Source organism: Dipodomys merriami, unplaced genomic scaffold, assembly GCF_024711535.1.
Source record: "Dipodomys merriami isolate MVZ:Mamm:240054 unplaced genomic scaffold, mDipMer1.0.p SCAF_34, whole genome shotgun sequence".
NCBI lineage: Eukaryota > Metazoa > Chordata > Mammalia > Rodentia > Heteromyidae > Dipodomys > Dipodomys merriami.
This window is the reverse complement of record NW_027204937.1, coordinates 17,220,086-17,237,383: the sequence shown is the minus strand read 5'-3', so window position 1 is coordinate 17,237,383 and position 17,298 is coordinate 17,220,086. Positions and strand designations below refer to the sequence as shown.

The 17,298-nt window shown below is 42.0% G+C and overlaps 1 protein-coding gene across 7 annotated transcripts in view; it reads left to right on the top strand.

Annotated features, from left to right (window-relative positions):
• LOC138803477 (adenylyl cyclase-associated protein 1) overlaps positions 1-17,257 on the top strand; it is a 35,009-nt gene extending 17,752 nt beyond the window's left edge. For 4 of the 7 annotated variants that reach the window (XM_069987561.1, XM_069987560.1, XM_069987564.1 and 1 more), the window contains exons 2-13: positions 1,476-1,600; positions 2,581-2,681; positions 4,155-4,232; positions 6,955-7,098; positions 8,023-8,108; positions 9,785-9,890; positions 11,563-11,740; positions 14,225-14,409; positions 14,563-14,686; positions 14,835-14,917; positions 15,240-15,383; positions 15,862-17,257. In XM_069987561.1, coding sequence (XP_069843662.1) covers positions 1,489-1,600; positions 2,581-2,681; positions 4,155-4,232; positions 6,955-7,098; positions 8,023-8,108; positions 9,785-9,890; positions 11,563-11,740; positions 14,225-14,409; positions 14,563-14,686; positions 14,835-14,917; positions 15,240-15,383; positions 15,862-15,945 — 1,425 coding nt within the window. In that variant the 5' untranslated portion in view covers positions 1,476-1,488 and the 3' untranslated portion in view covers positions 15,946-17,257. The remainder of the gene's footprint in view (positions 1-1,475; positions 1,601-2,580; positions 2,682-4,154; positions 4,233-6,954; positions 7,099-8,022; positions 8,109-9,784; positions 9,891-11,562; positions 11,741-14,224; positions 14,410-14,562; positions 14,687-14,834; positions 14,918-15,239; positions 15,384-15,861) is intronic. The other 3 variants (XM_069987562.1, XM_069987558.1, XM_069987559.1) reach the window with 1 other exon arrangement.
• The last annotated feature ends 41 nt before the right edge of the window (positions 17,258-17,298 follow it).

The window sequence follows — 17,298 nt, the reverse complement described above, 5'->3', positions numbered from 1 at the left end:
TTGTGCTTGAGCCACAGCTCCAATCCCTTTTTATGGATTCTAAATGGAATCTAATCCAAGGCTTTCAGTTATAGTAAGTGATTTTTATAAATCACTCATTGCTCATACTTTATATAGATGCATATTGGTAACATTTTACACTTGTATGTATAGTATTAATAGCTTTCAGAACTCCCTGTGGAATTTTCAAATACTATATACTTTTGGTTCGTTAACTTTAAATACTAATTGACCACCTACCACCTATCAAGTAGAGGTCTACATAGTAGAGTATAACAAGAAACAGATTAGATAAGGTCCTTTTCTCTCAAGCTTACTTTTCTTTAGGACTTTATACATTGAATGCAGTTCAGATGAATTAGTACTTGAGAAAGATCTGTAACAACCCCTTTAGGATATATCTGGTCTCCTTCTAGTCTTCTGGGTGTTTAGGTCCTACCCATCCTCATTTGAAGTATGGCTCAGGTGGCAGCTTCTCCAAGATGTCCTTATCTGATCCTTCCAGCAGATATACTCTTCCTCTTTCTGAAACCGCATGCCATTATCTGCAGCTTTCTTAGATCACTTTAAACTTTTCCTCTTTTATGTTATAGGTGGTGTGTGTAAGTTGTTGGTGTGTAAGCGTTGCCCCTTCTCTCCCATTAGACTATAAATAATTGAGGTCAGGGCAGGGTAAGTAACCTATTTATTTTGCTCTGAGGCTTCCTATTGCAGGCAAGTTGGGCTGGGAAGAACCAAAGTGAACTTAAAGCCAGACCTGAATTAAGTACTGAATTCTCTGTTAACTATAGGCAATTATTTAATGTCATTGAAATTAACTTTTTTATCTTTAAGAATATATTCAGGGCTGGGAAGGTGGCTCAGTGGTAGAGCGCTTGCCTTGCATGCATGAGGCCCTGGGTTCCATTCCTCAGCACCACATAAGCAGAAAAAAAAAAAAAAAGCTGGAAGTGGCGCTGTGGCTCAAGTGGTAGAGTGCTAGCATTGAGCTGAAGAGCTGAGGGACAGCGCCCAGACCCAGAGTTCAGGCCCATGACCAGACCCTCCCTCCCACCCCCCCAAAAAAGAATATATTCATGGGATGGTATATAGCTCAGTGATAGAGTGCTTGCTTAGCATTCATGAAGATGCAGGTTCTATTTTATATCACTGAAAAACAAATGTCATTATCTTTGATTGCTGAATAGTTGGAAGAAATTCCTGACCATAGTTTGTAAATTCTAAATTCCTATACAAATATTTGTTAGTGTGTAATAAATGTTCAGTAAGTATTTGTATAAGATTTGCTTTAGTGAACACCTTTTCCTGAGTAGATCTTTGGTTTAATGAGATCTGTATGATTTTGCAAATTAGCTAAACTACTTTTCCGTTTTATTTTATTATTAAATTCTGTTCCACAGAATTGGCATCCTCTCTAGTCCTATCTAGGTGTTGTGTGTAATATTAAAATAGCAAATAACATTTGATCTGTTCAGCAGGTGGTACATAATGGCTGATATGCAAAATCTTGTAGAAAGACTGGAGAGGGCAGTGGGCCGCCTGGAAGCAGTATCCCATACCTCTGACATGCACCGTGGGTATGGAGACAATCCTTCAAAAGGTAAGCAGTCCACAGCCCAATAATGCCTATAGAGAGTCTTGGCCTTATTTCCTTTTCTTTTGTCATTGTGGGGCTTGAACTCTGGGTCTGGGCACTGTCCCTGAGCTCTTCAGCTCAAGCTAGTGTTCTACCACTTAAGCCAGCACCACTTCCAGTTTTCTGGTAGTTAATTGGAGATTAGTCTCATGGTCTTTTCTGCCCAGGCTGGCTCTGAACCACGATCCTCAGATCTCGGCCTCCTGAGTAGCTAGGATTACAGGTGTGAGCTACTGGCACCTGGCTTGGCCTTATTTCTGTAATCATGGTGAAGTTTCTCTTTTGGAGCTGGGTCCCAGCTCCAAAACAGATAAAAAAGAAACAGAACAGATAAGGAAGTGACTTGCATAGAGAGGCCTGCGGGTAAGTTATTTTAACACAAGAACTTCCTGTTGTGTGATATTTCCTGTTCTGAAATTTTCCAGTTGAAGTCAAGTGACAAGTTAGAATTTCCTTTCCTAATGACTGACAAGACAGCCATTTTGTACATGTATTAATCAAAACATAAAATGTTAGAACTAAAAGGAATCTTGGAGGATCAATGGAAATTAAGCTCAGTGGGGAAAAAGGTCATATAACCAGTTAGTGTTGGTATTGGAAGTAGACCCTGGTGTCCATTATTCTGGGTGCTGTATTCCCTTGCCTCCCATTTTTACGTGGAAGTGTACTTAAAAGACGTTGTCCAGGCTGGGAATGTGGCTTAGTGGTAGAGTGCTTGCCTAGCATGCATGAAGCCCTAGGTTCAGTTCTTCAGTACCACAAAAACAGAAAAAGCCAAAAGTGGCACTGTGGCCCAAGTGGCAGAGTGCTACCCTTGAGCAAAAGAAGCTTGGGGACAGTGCCCAGGCCCTGAGGTTAAGCCCCAGGACTGGCACCAAATAAAAAAAGAAGATTGTCCAGTGCATGACTGCTTTTTTTGTTTTCCTTCTGATGTGCCTCTTTAGGAACAGCTCCATATGTGCAAGCCTTTGACTCCCTGCTTGCTGGTCCTGTGGCAGAGTACTTGAAGATCAGTAAAGAGATCGGAGGAGATGTGCAGAAACATGTAAGTTGCTGCTTCCCGCTTCTAAGGACTGAGGGCTTTCTTCAGTCCCATTTATTCTTGATTAAAAACCTTTTTAAGAGGTTTCTGACTTTTTTGCTCTACCTATACTGCACTAAGGAGCACAGTCAGGCCATAAAAATGGGTCTTTGTGAAGTGAGACTGTGGCTTAGTGGTAGAGTGCTTGCCTAGCATGCATGAAACCCTGAGTTTGATTTCTCAGTACCACATAAACAGAAAAGGCCGGAAGTGGTACTGTGGTAGAGTGCTAGCCTTGAGCACAAAAAGGCTCAGGGACAGCGCCCAGGCCCTGAGTTTTTGCCCTGACTGGCAAAAAAGGTTGGGGGAGTCTTTGTTTTTCTAGGTCCCCTGCTTTTTTTTTTTTTTTTGTTGGTCATGGGACTTGAACTCTGGGCCTGGGCGCTGTCCCTCAGCTCTTCAGCTCAAGGCGAGCGCTCTACCACTTGAGCTACAGCGCCACTTCCGGTTTTCTGGTGGTTTATTGGAGATAGGAGTCTCACGGTCTCTCCTGCCCGGGCTGGCTTTGAACCTCGATCCTCAGATCTCAGCCTCCTGAGTAGCTAGGATTACAGGCGTGAGCCACCAGCGCCCGGCGAGGTCCCCTGCTTTTATTATATCCTATATGTGATTCTTTTATGCAAAAAATAAGGCTGTCAAACATCTTAGTGGTAAAGAATATGCTACTAGTTTGATCCCAATATGTTATATAACCAAGCCAAGGGTGGCTTATTGAAAGGAATCATTATCATTGCTTAACATTTATAAAATTTGGCTTGATAGTTATTAACTATGCTAATATGGATTATTTTCACACTTAGCCCACTGCAATATGAAGTAGGCAGTGACAGGTGCCTGTCCACCCACCTCCCTTCATGCACTGCCTCTTACATTGTCACCATGACCAAATTCTAGTTAGAGGTTACTAAATTTATTTAATAATCTACATGATCCAGCATTTGAGAAATAGCTCTAATCTAAAAAAGTGAAATACGTTGAGAATTTTAGGCCTAAATTTCGACTTTTGCCTTTACTTCTAGTGTTACAGAAAACCAGTTTGTTGTACATAGGAAATTAGACTTTTCTGTGCATGTCTAAAACGCTTCATGTTGATGTAGTTCTAGGGTAGCACTTGCCTAGCATGTATAAGGCTCTGTATTCCAACACTGCTTTAAAAAAAAAAAAAAAAGGTCACTTCATGTGAATGCTAACCTGACTTTCCCCTAAGCCCTAATTATCTTTTATTTCTAACTCTAATTCATCCCTGCTTAGTTCCATTAGGAACAATAGTATATGTGATTATGGTATCAGTCCCTGGAATCTTAATTCCATCAGAAAAACACCACAAGTGCCTGGGTGCTACCAGAGTACACAGACATGGAGGTTTCAAGTTATTCTTATCAGGACCTCTCCAGTTGTAATGTGTCATCGATAGCTGATTCTGCTTTTTTCTCTCAGGCGGAGATGGTCCATACAGGTCTGAAGATGGAACGAGCTCTCCTAGTTACAGCTTCTCAGTGCCAGCAGCCAGCCAATGTAAGTTGACTGATAGATGGTGTAGTTTTGGTCTGGTGACAGCAATAAGCTGAGAAACTTCTACCGAACTGTCACAACATATTAAAATGAACAGGCTCATGATTATGTACATTTATGCCAAGTCTCAGGGTTAGAGGAGACTTAACAGTGTCCTCATGGGAATGAATGTGCTTTGAGTGTTGATTGGTCTCCAGTAGCCTTTTTTTCCTTCTGTCATCTTAAGCTTAGGTCCTTAGTTACCATTGGGACTTTGCTCCTTCCTGCAAAAAACAGCTATGGAAATCCTAAAATGCCTAAAGAATGGAATCTTCCTTCAACTTTTAACTCCCCTCCCTTTAACTAATTAAACATTTTTTTGCAGCAAGGTATGAAAAGTTGGATTACAGAAAATTTAGATTTTTTTCCACAATAAAAGATTTGTTTCTTGGGGCTGGGAAGTTGGCTCAGTGGTAGAGCGCTTGCCTTGTATACCTGAGGCCCTGGGTTCAATTCCTCAGCACCACATAAGCAGAAAAAAGCCAGAAGTGGCGCTGTGACTCAAGTGGTAGACTGCTAGCCTTGAGCTGAAGAGCAGAGGGACAGCACCCAGGCCCAGAGTTCAGGCCCCACAACCCGACCCAAAAAAAAAAAAAAAAAGATTTGTTTCTTATGCTAATATTAGGCTTTCTTAGTCATAGAGGAATAATAAAAATTTTTTCTTGGTAATTCTGCATTAAAGCCCTTGATTCTTGGCATGCCCAAATAATGTAATATAATTTAAATACATCAGTGTTTGATCTTTAGTTTGTCCAGAATTATTAGGGTGTTTTATCTAAATATTTTTCCTCCCCTAAACCTACTCTTTCCCCATAATTCAAGCTGCTGAGACATTATTGCCTTTCTTTTGTATTAGACCAGAGCTTGGCAAACCATAGCCTGCAAGCCAAATCTGGTTTGCAACCCATTTATGTAAATTAAGTTTTTCTGGAACAAACATTTACTTAAGAAGAAAGGTTGGCATATTCCTGGCTAAATTTTTCATGCTAAGGCCTGAGAACTGAAATGGTCAGAAAACTAAGCTTTGAAGGAAGGATCAAAAACACAGAGACACAAGATTTATCCATTTTGCTGAGCTGCTTGCTTTAGTGCCAGCCTTGATAATTGCATTTGATTAATCAGATCTCTACTCAGCAGCTGCTATATGGCTAACAATGCATTGAGCGCTTATAATGATGACAAAGGAGAGGCAAGACAAAGCCCTTGCCTTTGAAAAATTAATGAGAAAAAAAAAAACATTCATGTGGGTCCATTAATAGTTTGTACTGCTGCCTGATAAAGTGCCAGAATTGGTTATGCTGACAATACATGTTATAGGAAACTGGTATGGCTGGGGTTGGAGGGCCAGTCATACCAGTTTCCTATAATATTTACAAAAAGGAGTATACGAAGTAAAGGTACAGAAATAGACTAGTATTTCCTGTTAGGGGGACAGAAACCAGACAAGTGGCTCAAATTGTGGGATTTTGTGGTGTAACTGACGTATGGGTCTTAATCATGGGGAACCACAAAAATCAGCTGAAGGAATTGGAACTTTATATAGAGGTGAGAAGATGAGCAGTAATTTGCAGGATAAATTCAAAATTTCTTTCTATGCTTATTTTCTTCCATACATAATTCTTAACTTCAGAATAAGAGTTCAGGCCCCACGAACCGACCCAAAAAAAAAAAAAAGATTTGTTTCTTATGCTAATATTAGGCTTTCTTAGTCATAGAGGAATAATAAAAATTTTTTCTTGGTAATTCTGCATTAAAGCCCTTGATTCTTGGCATGCCCAAATAATGTAATATAATTTAAATACATCAGTGTTTGATCTTTAGTTTGTCCAGAATTATTAAGGTGTTTTATCTAAATCTTTTTCCTCCCCCAAACCTTTGTCTTCTCTTTCTACTTTTTCTTTTTCTTTCTCCTTACTTCTTTCCTTCCTTCCTCCCTCTCTCCTCCCTCCTTCTCTATTTCCCTAGTAGTGGCACTTGAACAGGGATAGAATTTTTGCTCAAGGCTAGAGTTTATCACTTGAGTCATACCTCATTGGAGAGCAGAGTCTCTCAGACTTTCCTGATGATCTGGCTTCAAATGGTGATCCTCAGATCACAGTTATCTGAGAAGCTAGTATTATAGTTGTGAGTCACCAGTGCCTGGTTAGCCTCTGTCTTTTCTTGTCTTTTTATTTTGTGTGTGTGTGTGTGTGTGTGTGTGTGTGTGTGTGTGTGTGTGTGTGTGTGTGTGTGTGTGTGTGTGTGTGTGTGTGTGTGTGTGTGTGTGTGTGTGTGTGTGTGTGTGTGTGTGTGTGTGTGTGTGTGTGTGTGTGTGTGTGTGTGTGTTTTGGTTTGTTTTGGGTCTAGTCTAGGGGCCTGAACTCTGGGCCTGGGCGCTGTCCCTCAGCTCTTCAGCTCAAGGCTAGCACTCTACCACTTGAGCTAGAGCACCACTGCCGGCTTTTTTTTCTCTCTGCTTATGTGGTGCTGAGGAATCGAACCCAGGGCCTCAGGCATGCAAGGCAAGCACTCCACCACTGAACCACCTTCCCAGCCCCATGTAGGGTTTTTCGAGACACATCTCACTATGTAGCCCAGGTTGCCTCTATCTCCCAAGCTCTGGGATACAGGCATGTGCTACCATGCTCAACTCATATATAGCTTTTATAGGACTCTAACCAGAATTTCCTCTTACCTCTTTTCCCAGAATAAGCTTACAGATTTGTTGGCACCCATCTCAGAGCAGATCCAAGAAGTGATCACCTTTCGGGAGAAGAACCGAGGCAGCAAGTTGTTCAATCACCTGTCAGCTGTCAGCGAGAGCATCCAGGCCCTGGGCTGGGTGGCTATGGTAAGCATTGCATCTTTCAGGGAGAGCAGGGATGGAGAGGGAAGGAAGGAGAGAAAGATGCATGTATGGCTAGCTGGGCACCCGTGGCTCAGGCCTGTATTCCTAGCTACTCAGGAGGCAGAGATTTGAGGATCAGATTCAAATCCAGCCAAGGCAGGAAAGTCTTTGAGATTCTTTTTTGTTTTTTGGTCGGTCATGGGACTTGAACTCTGGGCTTGGGCGCTGTCCCTCAACTCTTCAGCTCAAGGCGAGAGCTCTACCACTTGAGCTACAGTGCCACTTCCGGTTTTCTGGTGGTTTATTGGAGACAAGAGTCTCACGGTCTTTCCTGCCCGGACTGGCTTTGAACTGTGATCCTCAGATCTCAGCCTCCTGAGTAGCTAGGATTACAGGCGTGAGCCATCAGCACCCAGTGTCTTTGAGATTTATTTATTTATTTATTTTTCTTTTTGGGTCCTTTCGTGGGGCCTGAACTCTGGCCTGGGCGCTGTCCCTCAGCTCTTCAGCTCAATGCTAGCACTCTACCACTTGAGCCACAGCGCCACTTCGGGCTTTTTTCTTATGTGGTGCTGAGGAATCGAACCCAGGGCCTCATGCATGCAAGGCAAGTGCTCTACCACTGAGCCACCTTCCCAGCCCCTCTTTGAGATTTTTATCTCTAGTTAACCACCAGAAAACTGGAAGTGGTGCTATGGCTCACAGTGGTAGAGCACTAACCTTGAGTGAAAGAGCTCAGTGACAGCGCCCAAGCCCTGAATTCAAGTCCCATGACTTGACAAAAGATAGATAGATAGATAGATATAGATAGATAGATAGATAGATAGATAGATAGATAGATAGATAGATAGATAGATAGATAGATGTATAGATAGATGTATAGATATATGACTGGAGAGGCTGTGAGTCAGTTTCTTTCTTTTCCAGGCTCCCAAACCTGCCCCCTATGTGAAAGAAATGAATGATGCTGCAATGTTTTATACAAACCGAGTCCTCAAAGAATACAAAGATGTGTAAGTCTTGTGTCTTGCCTTTCCTGGGGGGTAAAGGACCAGCTTGTTACTTCTTGGAATAGCACTAGGGGTTAATTAAGGCAGTGCTTGGCTTCTGAGTAGATTCCTTCATCTCAGACTGCTTTGTGGAAAGCTGGCTCATAGAGCCTACATTTGTAAGCACCCACTTCTTATTTATCTGTGGGTTGGTAGAGGCCCTTTTAATATTTTAAGTTCTTATCCTTCCAGGTTTAGGAGGTTTTGCTGAAGGTAACATGGATTAATGCCTTTTAATTCCCTGTTCCTGTTAAAAATGTCTTATTGGTACCATGGCAGGAATTCAGTAGGTCTTCACTAGAAAATGACCCTGACTCTTCCTACAGTCAGGTAGAGCGAGCCTATGCAAGTAATAAAGGAAGTCATTGCTTTCTAAGTGCATGTGTACATTATTCTTTTCTGATTTCTGTGTGCTAGTTTTGAACTGGATATGACTGTAGGTGGCAATTACTTAGTTGCATAGTTATCCAAACCCTTCCTCTGGTCATTTGTTGAGTAATTACTGTTCAAGAGGACCTACTCTCTTCTTTTGTGTGAAAAGTGTCCTAGATACTACATTCTTTGATCCTTCAAGCAATCTAATTAAACACTTTTTTTGGGGGGGGGGGGTCTGGTCGTGGGGCCTGAACTCTGGGCCTGGGTGCTGTCCCTCAGCTCTTCATCTCAAGGCTAGCGCTCTACCACTTGAGCCACAGTGCCACTTCTGGCTTTTTTCTTTTTGCTTATATGGTGCTGAGTAATCGAACCCAGATCCTCAAGCATGCAAGACAAGCGCTCTACCACTGAGCCACCTTCCCAGGCCTAATTAAACACTCTTTAAGTGTTTTGAATTTACCCTTTCATTACAGTTGAAGAAAATAGGTCTTCGAAGTTAACATGTAGGAAGAGAGGTGATTATTCTGAGTCATAGTGCAGTGTTATTTTGTAATTTAATGCTTATTATTTCCTCTTAATTTATTTAAAATTTCTTGGAGGGACATGTTTTGACATAGGAACTGGCTCATAAAGTAGTTGAGTTTCTTGAAGTCTTTGAGTTCCAGGTAATACATGAATAAGCTCTGCTATTCCATGACTTCACACACAAAATGTCTTCTTTTATCAGCTCTATACATAAAGCTTGTTTATATATAAAGATATAAAAATTTAAAAGATAAATGTTTTAAGTTTTACTCTTAAAATAGTAAGAGCTGTGCATGGTAGTCCATGCCCTGTAATCCCAGCTACTGAGGAGGTAGAGATGGGAAGGATCATGGCTCCAGGAAGCCTGGGTAAAAGTTACCATATGACCCTTCTCAACAAATAAGCCAAGTCTGTTGATAGGTATCTGTAATCCCAGATATATAGGTGATGGTAGGTAGGACAATCAAGGTACCAAAAAAGTTTGGGAAACACTGATGATATGAGATATAAGGAGATATAATTCAGTTTTCCTGTCCTAAAAGAGTTTGGTCTAATTAGAATAATAGATTTTGTGTTGTTGTGTTTTGTTTGAAGTCCAGTGATAATAGAACAACTGCTATTGAGCAGAGCCTAAGAAATGCCATCAACAGGGAGATCTGAGTCCACAAACAAGAGAGGCTCTGGAAGTATTACTATAATGTAGCCTGACTGCCTCTTAACAAGTTGTTTAATCTTCTCAGGGATAAGAAACATGTGGACTGGGTCAAAGCCTACTTGAGTATATGGACAGAGCTGCAGGCATATATCAAGGAGTTCCATACCACTGGATTGGCCTGGAACAAAACGGTTAGTGAGTCTTTCGTTTCTCTCTTTATCTCTCCAAAAAATTATCCACAAGTTTCTTAGACTTCACAATCACCAAGGCCTGAAAAAGAATGCTAGTTATTTATTGGTAGGTTAGAAGTAAAAGGGAAAAAGAGAAGAGAATACAGAAACCTAGGGTCAGAGACTTGAGTTATATTCAATTTTTAAAAATAAAAGTTATGAGCTAAGTGCTTGTAATCTTAACTACTCAGGAGGCTGAGATCTGAGGATTGTAGTTCAAAGCCAGCCCAGGCAGGAAAGTCTGTAAGACTCTTGATCTCCAGTTAACCAACAAAAATCTGGAAGTAGAGGAAGCATGGCTCAAATGGTAGAGTGTCAGTCTTAAGTGAAAAAGTTAAACAAGAGCTTAAGATCCTTAGTTTGAGCTCCAGTACAGGGACAAAAATCAAAAACAAAGGTCAAGGATTGATGGAGGGAAGACACACAGATGAATCACACTACACTAGTTCTCGAAAATACGGATACAAATTCCCAGTACAAATCACCAAGCTGAATGCTATAATAAAGATATACTCCCCTGTTGCCAGGTGCCATTGGCTCATGTCTGTAATCCTAAGCTACTCAGGAGGCTGACATCTGAGAATCAAAGTTCAAAACCAGTCTAGGCAGGAAAGTCTGAGATTTTTGCCAGTCCTGGGTTTTGAACTCAAGCTCTGGGCACTATCTCTGAGCTTCTTTTGCTCAAGACTAGCACTCTACCACATGAGCCACAACACTACTATGGCTCAAGTGGTAGAGCGCTACCCTTGAACAAAACAGCTCAGGGACAGTGCCCAGACTCTGAGTTCAAACTCCATGACTAACCAAAAAAAAAAAAAAAAAGACATTCCTTCAAGTATGAGGAAGAAGAGTGAGTGTCATGGGAAGAGTTTATACTTTGGAAAGGTATACTCCGAACTGGACCGGCTTGAACGGGTGATGAGAGAGATGAGTACAGGATGATGAGACATGGGAGAAATGAGATGTTAAGAAGAACAACCCTAACAAAGTACATGCAGTGTAAATGTAGATAGTGCCCTTCAATGGCTTCAATAAGGGGAAGTGGTCAGAGATTTTTAGGAGAAAAGTCTGGAAGGAAGATATGCTGAGATTTTTAGACTAAGTCTTTTAGTTAAGGATATTATAATGGCCAGATCTGTCTCTATGCATAGGTTCAGAGTAAGTTCTCATGCTCAGACCATGACCATTGTCATGATACTAGGGGCTGATAGAAAAGCACTTACACCAAGATAATAGATTCCTGAAGGCCAAGGAAGTGGGAAGCTTTAAAGAAGATTAAATAGTCAAATTTGGATGGTAAAATTGTTACAAGATGAGGAGTGGGCAAGAGATGATGAAATCAACTTCCAACTTGTTGATTCTGAGGCTCTTGTAACACACCAAGGATGATGAAAAGTAGATGTTTAGAAATAGGAGTTTAGATCTACAATGAGAAATAGAAGGAAAATGTGAAGGTATGAGTTGGATCCTTGAAAGAGAATGAGAAGGAATTAAAGCCATGTTGGGTTTGGTGAGGGAGCATTAATCATTACCTCAAGAGCTATGGAGGGACTTCATGTATGTTGGACATCCCACTGGGAATGATATAGAGGGGTGGAGACAGTAACCGTTTTACTTAAACTTGTTGTTCTAGGGGCCCGTGGCAAAAGAACTGAGTGGATTGCCATCTGGACCCTCTGTTGGATCAGGTCCCCCTCCACCTCCACCAGGCCCACCTCCCCCACCTGTTCCTACCAGTTCAAGCTCTGATGACTCTGCCTCCCGCTCAGCACTGTTTGCGCAGATAAATCAGGGGGAGAGCATCACACATGGTAAGTAGTGTGATGTGAACAGTTGGTTCAGCAAATTGTTTGGACTAGACCTCACCATTCAGACACAACAGCATTCTAAGAACCAGAACTCTGGTGGGCACATGGGAAGATTTATTTGAGGTGTCATTTGCCTTGATTAAAATGGGGGGGCTGGGAAGGTGGCTCAGTGGTAGAGCGCATGCCTTGCATGCCTGAGGCCCTGGGTTCGATTCCTCAGCACCACATAAGAAAAAAGCCCGAAGTGGCGCTATGGCTCAAGTGGTAGAGCGCTAGCCTTGAGCTGAAGAGCTGAGGGACAGCACTCATGCCCAGAGTTCAGGCCCCACAACTGGACCTTAAAAAAAATAAGTTAAAATTACATCAGTCAGGTAAAGAGTACATTTTTTTTTGGACAATGTCAACTCTTCCCTCACTCTCTCTTGAGTTTTTCCCTCTCATCCTCACCCAAAAGTTAATGCATTTTCAACATGGTGATCTGTGAGTACTCTTGCACTTGTTCACCCTTTGTCCCTCCATTAGTATGTAAAGAAAAAATTTAGTAAACCATACCCACTAGTAACAGTGTGACTGAGTAGAGCCAACCCAGCTGAAGAAGTTATATGTCATTGTCCTTGCCAATATAAATCTCAGTAAAATCATCTCTCAATCAAATCCCCTCCCTCACCCCGGGGGCAGGGAGAGGGGGATAAAATAAACAACCACCGATCAGCAGTGGTAGAGTTAAAAAATAAAAAGGTGATTTGGTACCAATAGATGACATATATCTGGGCTCTGGTGGCTCATGCTAGCTACCAAAAAGGCTGAAATCTGATGATCATCAAAGCCAGCCTGGGCAGATAATCCCTGGTTTCTCCAATTCATAAGCAAAAAGCCAGAAGTGGAGGTGTGGCTCAAGTGATAGAGCCTCAGTCTTGAACAAAAAAGCTGAATGAGAGTTCAGGGTCCTAAATTGAAGCCCCAGTACTGGCACACATACATTGCGGGGGGGGTGTGGGGGAGACAGGTCAATGTGCTCAGCATCTAGGCTTTGAGTTCAAGCCCCAGGGCCAGCACAAAAAAGAAAAAAAAATAGGTCAACATAGATAGTGCCAGTCTGCTAAAGGTGGTAATGGAATCTTTTCCTGGAAAAAAAAAAAAAAAGAGGGCTAGGAATGTGGCTTAGTGGTAGAGTGCTTGCCTAGCATGCATGAAGCCCTGAGTTTGATTCCTCAGTATCACATAAATAGAAAAATCCAGAAGTATGGTAGCTCAAGTAGTAGAGTGCTAGCCTTGAGCAAAAGAAGCTCATGGATGGTGCTCAGGCACTGAATTCAAGACCCAGGACTGGCAAAAAAAAAAATAAGGGGGGGGGGTGTTGGAGGTGTGGCTCAGGTTGTAGAGCATCATCCACTGAGTGAAAGCAAGCATCAGATAGAGTTCTGAGCCTTGGACAACGGAAAAGAAAGAACATAGTTACAAACTGGTTGGGCCGAATTTGTTAACAGCACACACACACACACACACACACACACACACACACACACACACACACACACACACACACACACACACACACACACACACACACACACACACACACACACACACACACACACACACACACACACACACACACACACACACACACACACACACACACACACACACACACACACACACACGAAATACAGGATATGGAGATGTAACAATGAAATCCCTCCACACACACACACTAGAAATACAGGATATGGAGATGTAACAATGAAATCCTTCCTGTATAACTAATGTAAACCAGTTTTTTTTTTTTTTTTTTTTTCCAAACTAGTTGGGCACTGGTGACACTCACCTGTAATCCTAGCTACTCAGAAGACTGAGGTATGAGGATCATGGTTCTAAGCCAGCCTGGGCAGGAAAGTCCGTAAGACTCTAAAGACTTCCATTAACCACCAAATAGTCAGAAGTAGAGCTGCTGCCCAAGTGGTAGAGTGCTAGCTAGCCCTGAGCAAAAAAGCTCAGGGACAGTGCCCAGGTCCTGAGTTCAAGCCTCAGTATTGCACCCAAAAATAAATTTAAAAATTTCATTATCCTAGTTACTAGGGGGAAAAAGTACAGATTTTCAAATGTCAGTACTTGGGAAAGGGAAGGAGGGTTAATTGTAGGTGAAGCTACTTCTCCCAAATTTTCATTACTTACCATGTATTTTTCTTCCTTGATTACTTTAAAAACTGCATACAGATTTTGTGAGTGGTATATATTTGGTATATATCTTTTTAGATCTTTTTCTGTGCATTACCTTTCTATCTCCAACATACGCATTTTTTATATTTTTTTAATAGAGCTATGTAATCTAGGGGAACAAGTGAAATGATAAAATATCCAAAACTGCTTGCTCATGTTCTTGGTTTGAATTTTCTGCTAAGGATCAGTGCTTACAGGAGCTGGTTGTTGCCTCAGCCTAAAGCTTTTGTATGAAGGACAGGAGCAAGGTAGTTGTTGTTCTTACAGCCCTGAAGCATGTATCTGATGATATGAAGACTCACAAGAACCCTGCCCTGAAAGCTCAGAGTGGCCCAGTACGCAGTGGTCCCAAACCATTCTCTGCACCTAAACCCCAAACCAGCCCATCTCCCAAACCAGCCACAAAGAAGGAGCCAGCTCTACTTGAATTGGAGGGCAAGAAATGGAGAGTGGTGAGTTGAAAATACCTGGAGTGGGGTGGGGACAAGGGATCAAAGAGAGTTCAACCAAATGAGCGCAGAGCTGTGGTTCACAGTGCAAAAATAAAGGTTTGGGATAACTTTTGTCTTCATGTTTTTCATGGTAAGGGTTTATCTCTTTAACAGGAAAATCAGGAGAATGTTTCCAACCTGGTAATTGATGACACAGAGCTGAAGCAGGTGGTTTACATATACAAGTGTGTCAACACAACATTGCAAATCAAGGGCAAGATTAACTCCATTACAGTAGGTGAGTTTTTATCACTGTCTTAGGCAAGTTCTGTTCAAGAGCCTGAACGGGCTGGAACCATTTTGCCTATCCTCTCTCTTCCTAAAGATTTCTTAAGTATATATATTATTTTAAAGTTATGCTGTCAATTTGCTTACTTTTTTTCTAGATAACTGTAAGAAACTTGGTCTGGTATTCGATGATGTGGTGGGCATTGTGGAGATAATCAATAGTAGAGATGTCAAAGTTCAGGTAACTTTATATCTTGGCCCCTTCTTTGGTCCCTGAGGAAATTCATTGAAAGAGTTACAGTAGACCCACAGATGTTGCTTAGTAGCAATCTGATCTTAGGAGCTAGGCTACTTTGTGGCAGAAAAGGAGCTGGCTCTTCAAGGAGGCTCTTCCAACACTGATCCCAGCCTGCCCCTGGGATCTAATGTCTGTTGTACATCTGGAGGTTCTCATGTAGTTATAGGATTTTGTGAAACAATGAAAGCTGGAGTCTCCAGCAACTTACTCATGTATCTTCTCCCACCTGCTGGGACTTACTTAGTTCTTTTGGTTTTCTCTGCAGGTAATGGGTAAAGTGCCAACCATTTCCATTAACAAAACAGATGGCTGCCATGCTTACCTGAGCAAGAGTTCTCTGGATTGTGAGATAGTCAGTGCCAAATCTTCTGAGATGAATGTTCTCATTCCTACAGAAGGCGGTGACTTTGTAAGTTGTTTCTTTTGTTAAAAACAAGGGATTAGCTAGACAAGTGCCTGTAATCCTAATATTTGGAAGGCAAAGGCAGTAGGATTTGAAGTTTAAAACAAGCCTGAGCTACATAGAAGCATCTTACAATGGGCAGTTTGCAATGAGTAGGTAAACCTAAAACTCCACACCAAAAAAGCAGCAGCACACAGAAAAAAAGCAAAGTAATCCAGTCTTGTGATGTGCTAAAGGGTTTCTTAGATTGAGCTCAGGATAGCAAAGGAGAGTCCTAGCACTCTGTCAAACTGGTATTCTAAAGCCATGTGTATTCTTCTAACAGTCTTATCTGAAATCACTTAATAGAGAACAGTACAACAGCAGGATGGGGTGGGTTGTTTGTATTGCTTCAACCTACTATGTTCTTAGTACTAAGTGGAAGTGTGAAATGTAGAGCTAGTACATTCTGTAGCTCAGATTTCATCCTATTCTCTCTTTACAGAATGAATTCCCAGTCCCTGAGCAGTTCAAGACCTTATGGAATGGGCAAAAGTTGGTCACCACAGTGACAGAAATTGCTGGATAAGCCAAGTGCCAGTGGGTTCTTTGCCCTCTCCCTTCACACCATGGGATAAATCTGTATCAAGACGATTCTTTTCTAGATTTCCTCTACCTTTCTGCTCTTAACTGCTTCTCTGCTCTGAGAAGCCCAGCTACCTGCCTTCACTGAATATACCTCAGGCTGAGATTTGGGGTGGGACAGCAGGGCAGTTGATCTTCTGCAGGAAGGTACAGCTTCTCCACATCAGCGCGGCCATACCACCATTCTGGTCTTAAGGGACTGCACACCTGGACTCTGGGGTGTTTCAGCTCTCAGCTTTTTAGGGAAAGGGTTATTCTACCAACAAACTCATCCTTTGGGAAGAACAGCAGTCCCAGGAATTAATACAGAATGTGCACACTAGTGAATCTTTTTCTAACAGTGGAGATAGCAGAAGCTGGTGTGATTTCTGGTGGTTCTTCAATCATACTGACTTCAAGTTAACAAGTGAGGGGAGGGTTTCCTGGACCAAAAGCTGAGGCTTGCCCATCTAGCATTCCTTCCAAGCAGACTTGTCTCCTAGCAGCGTTCCAATACTTTGCATTCCATCCTGAGTCCACATCAACCATGACACACTAGGTTCTTGGGTCCCAACTGCAGTCATACTTCCCTGGGTCTTGTGCCCTTTGTTTCCTCTGATATCCCTGCCTACCACCTTCCTACAGAGGTGATTTTTAAGAATAAGAAAAAGGACTCTGGGTGCTGGTGGTTCACACCTGTAATCCTAGCTACTCAGGAGGCTGGGATCTGAGGATCACGGTTAGATATTAGCCTGGGCAGGAAATCCAAAAGACTCTTTTATCTCCAATAAACTACCCTTAAAAAAGCTGGAAGTGGAACTCTAGCTCAAGTGGTAGAATGCTAGCCTTGAGCAAAAAGTTCAGGCACAGCACCCTGGCCCTGAGCTAAAGCCCCCAGAACCAGCAGGAAACTAGAATAACAAAACATGCCATTCCAAGAATCACATTTCTCCCTTCCTGCTAGATGCCTGCCATCTGTCCTTGTGGCTGCCGATTATGCTCAACAGTTTAGGGCTTTGGTCTAGGCACCTGAACAGAGGACTAAAAACTTCCACTGCAGGCTGGTTTAGGTGTTGATGTAAGAATCTTGCACAGCACTGCAAGTGTAAATTTCAGTTTTCCCCTCTTGAAGACTTACCAAAATATGCAAAAAAAATTTTTTTTGGTGGGAAGAGAGATTGTCCTGTGACTTCTACCCATTTCCTAAGGCCTGTGGAAATAAACCTTTATGTACTTAAAGTTATACAGAAAATAGAATAAAGTTAATACCAAACTTGCCTATTACTTACGATATTTACTGTACAGACATGTGGAGCTA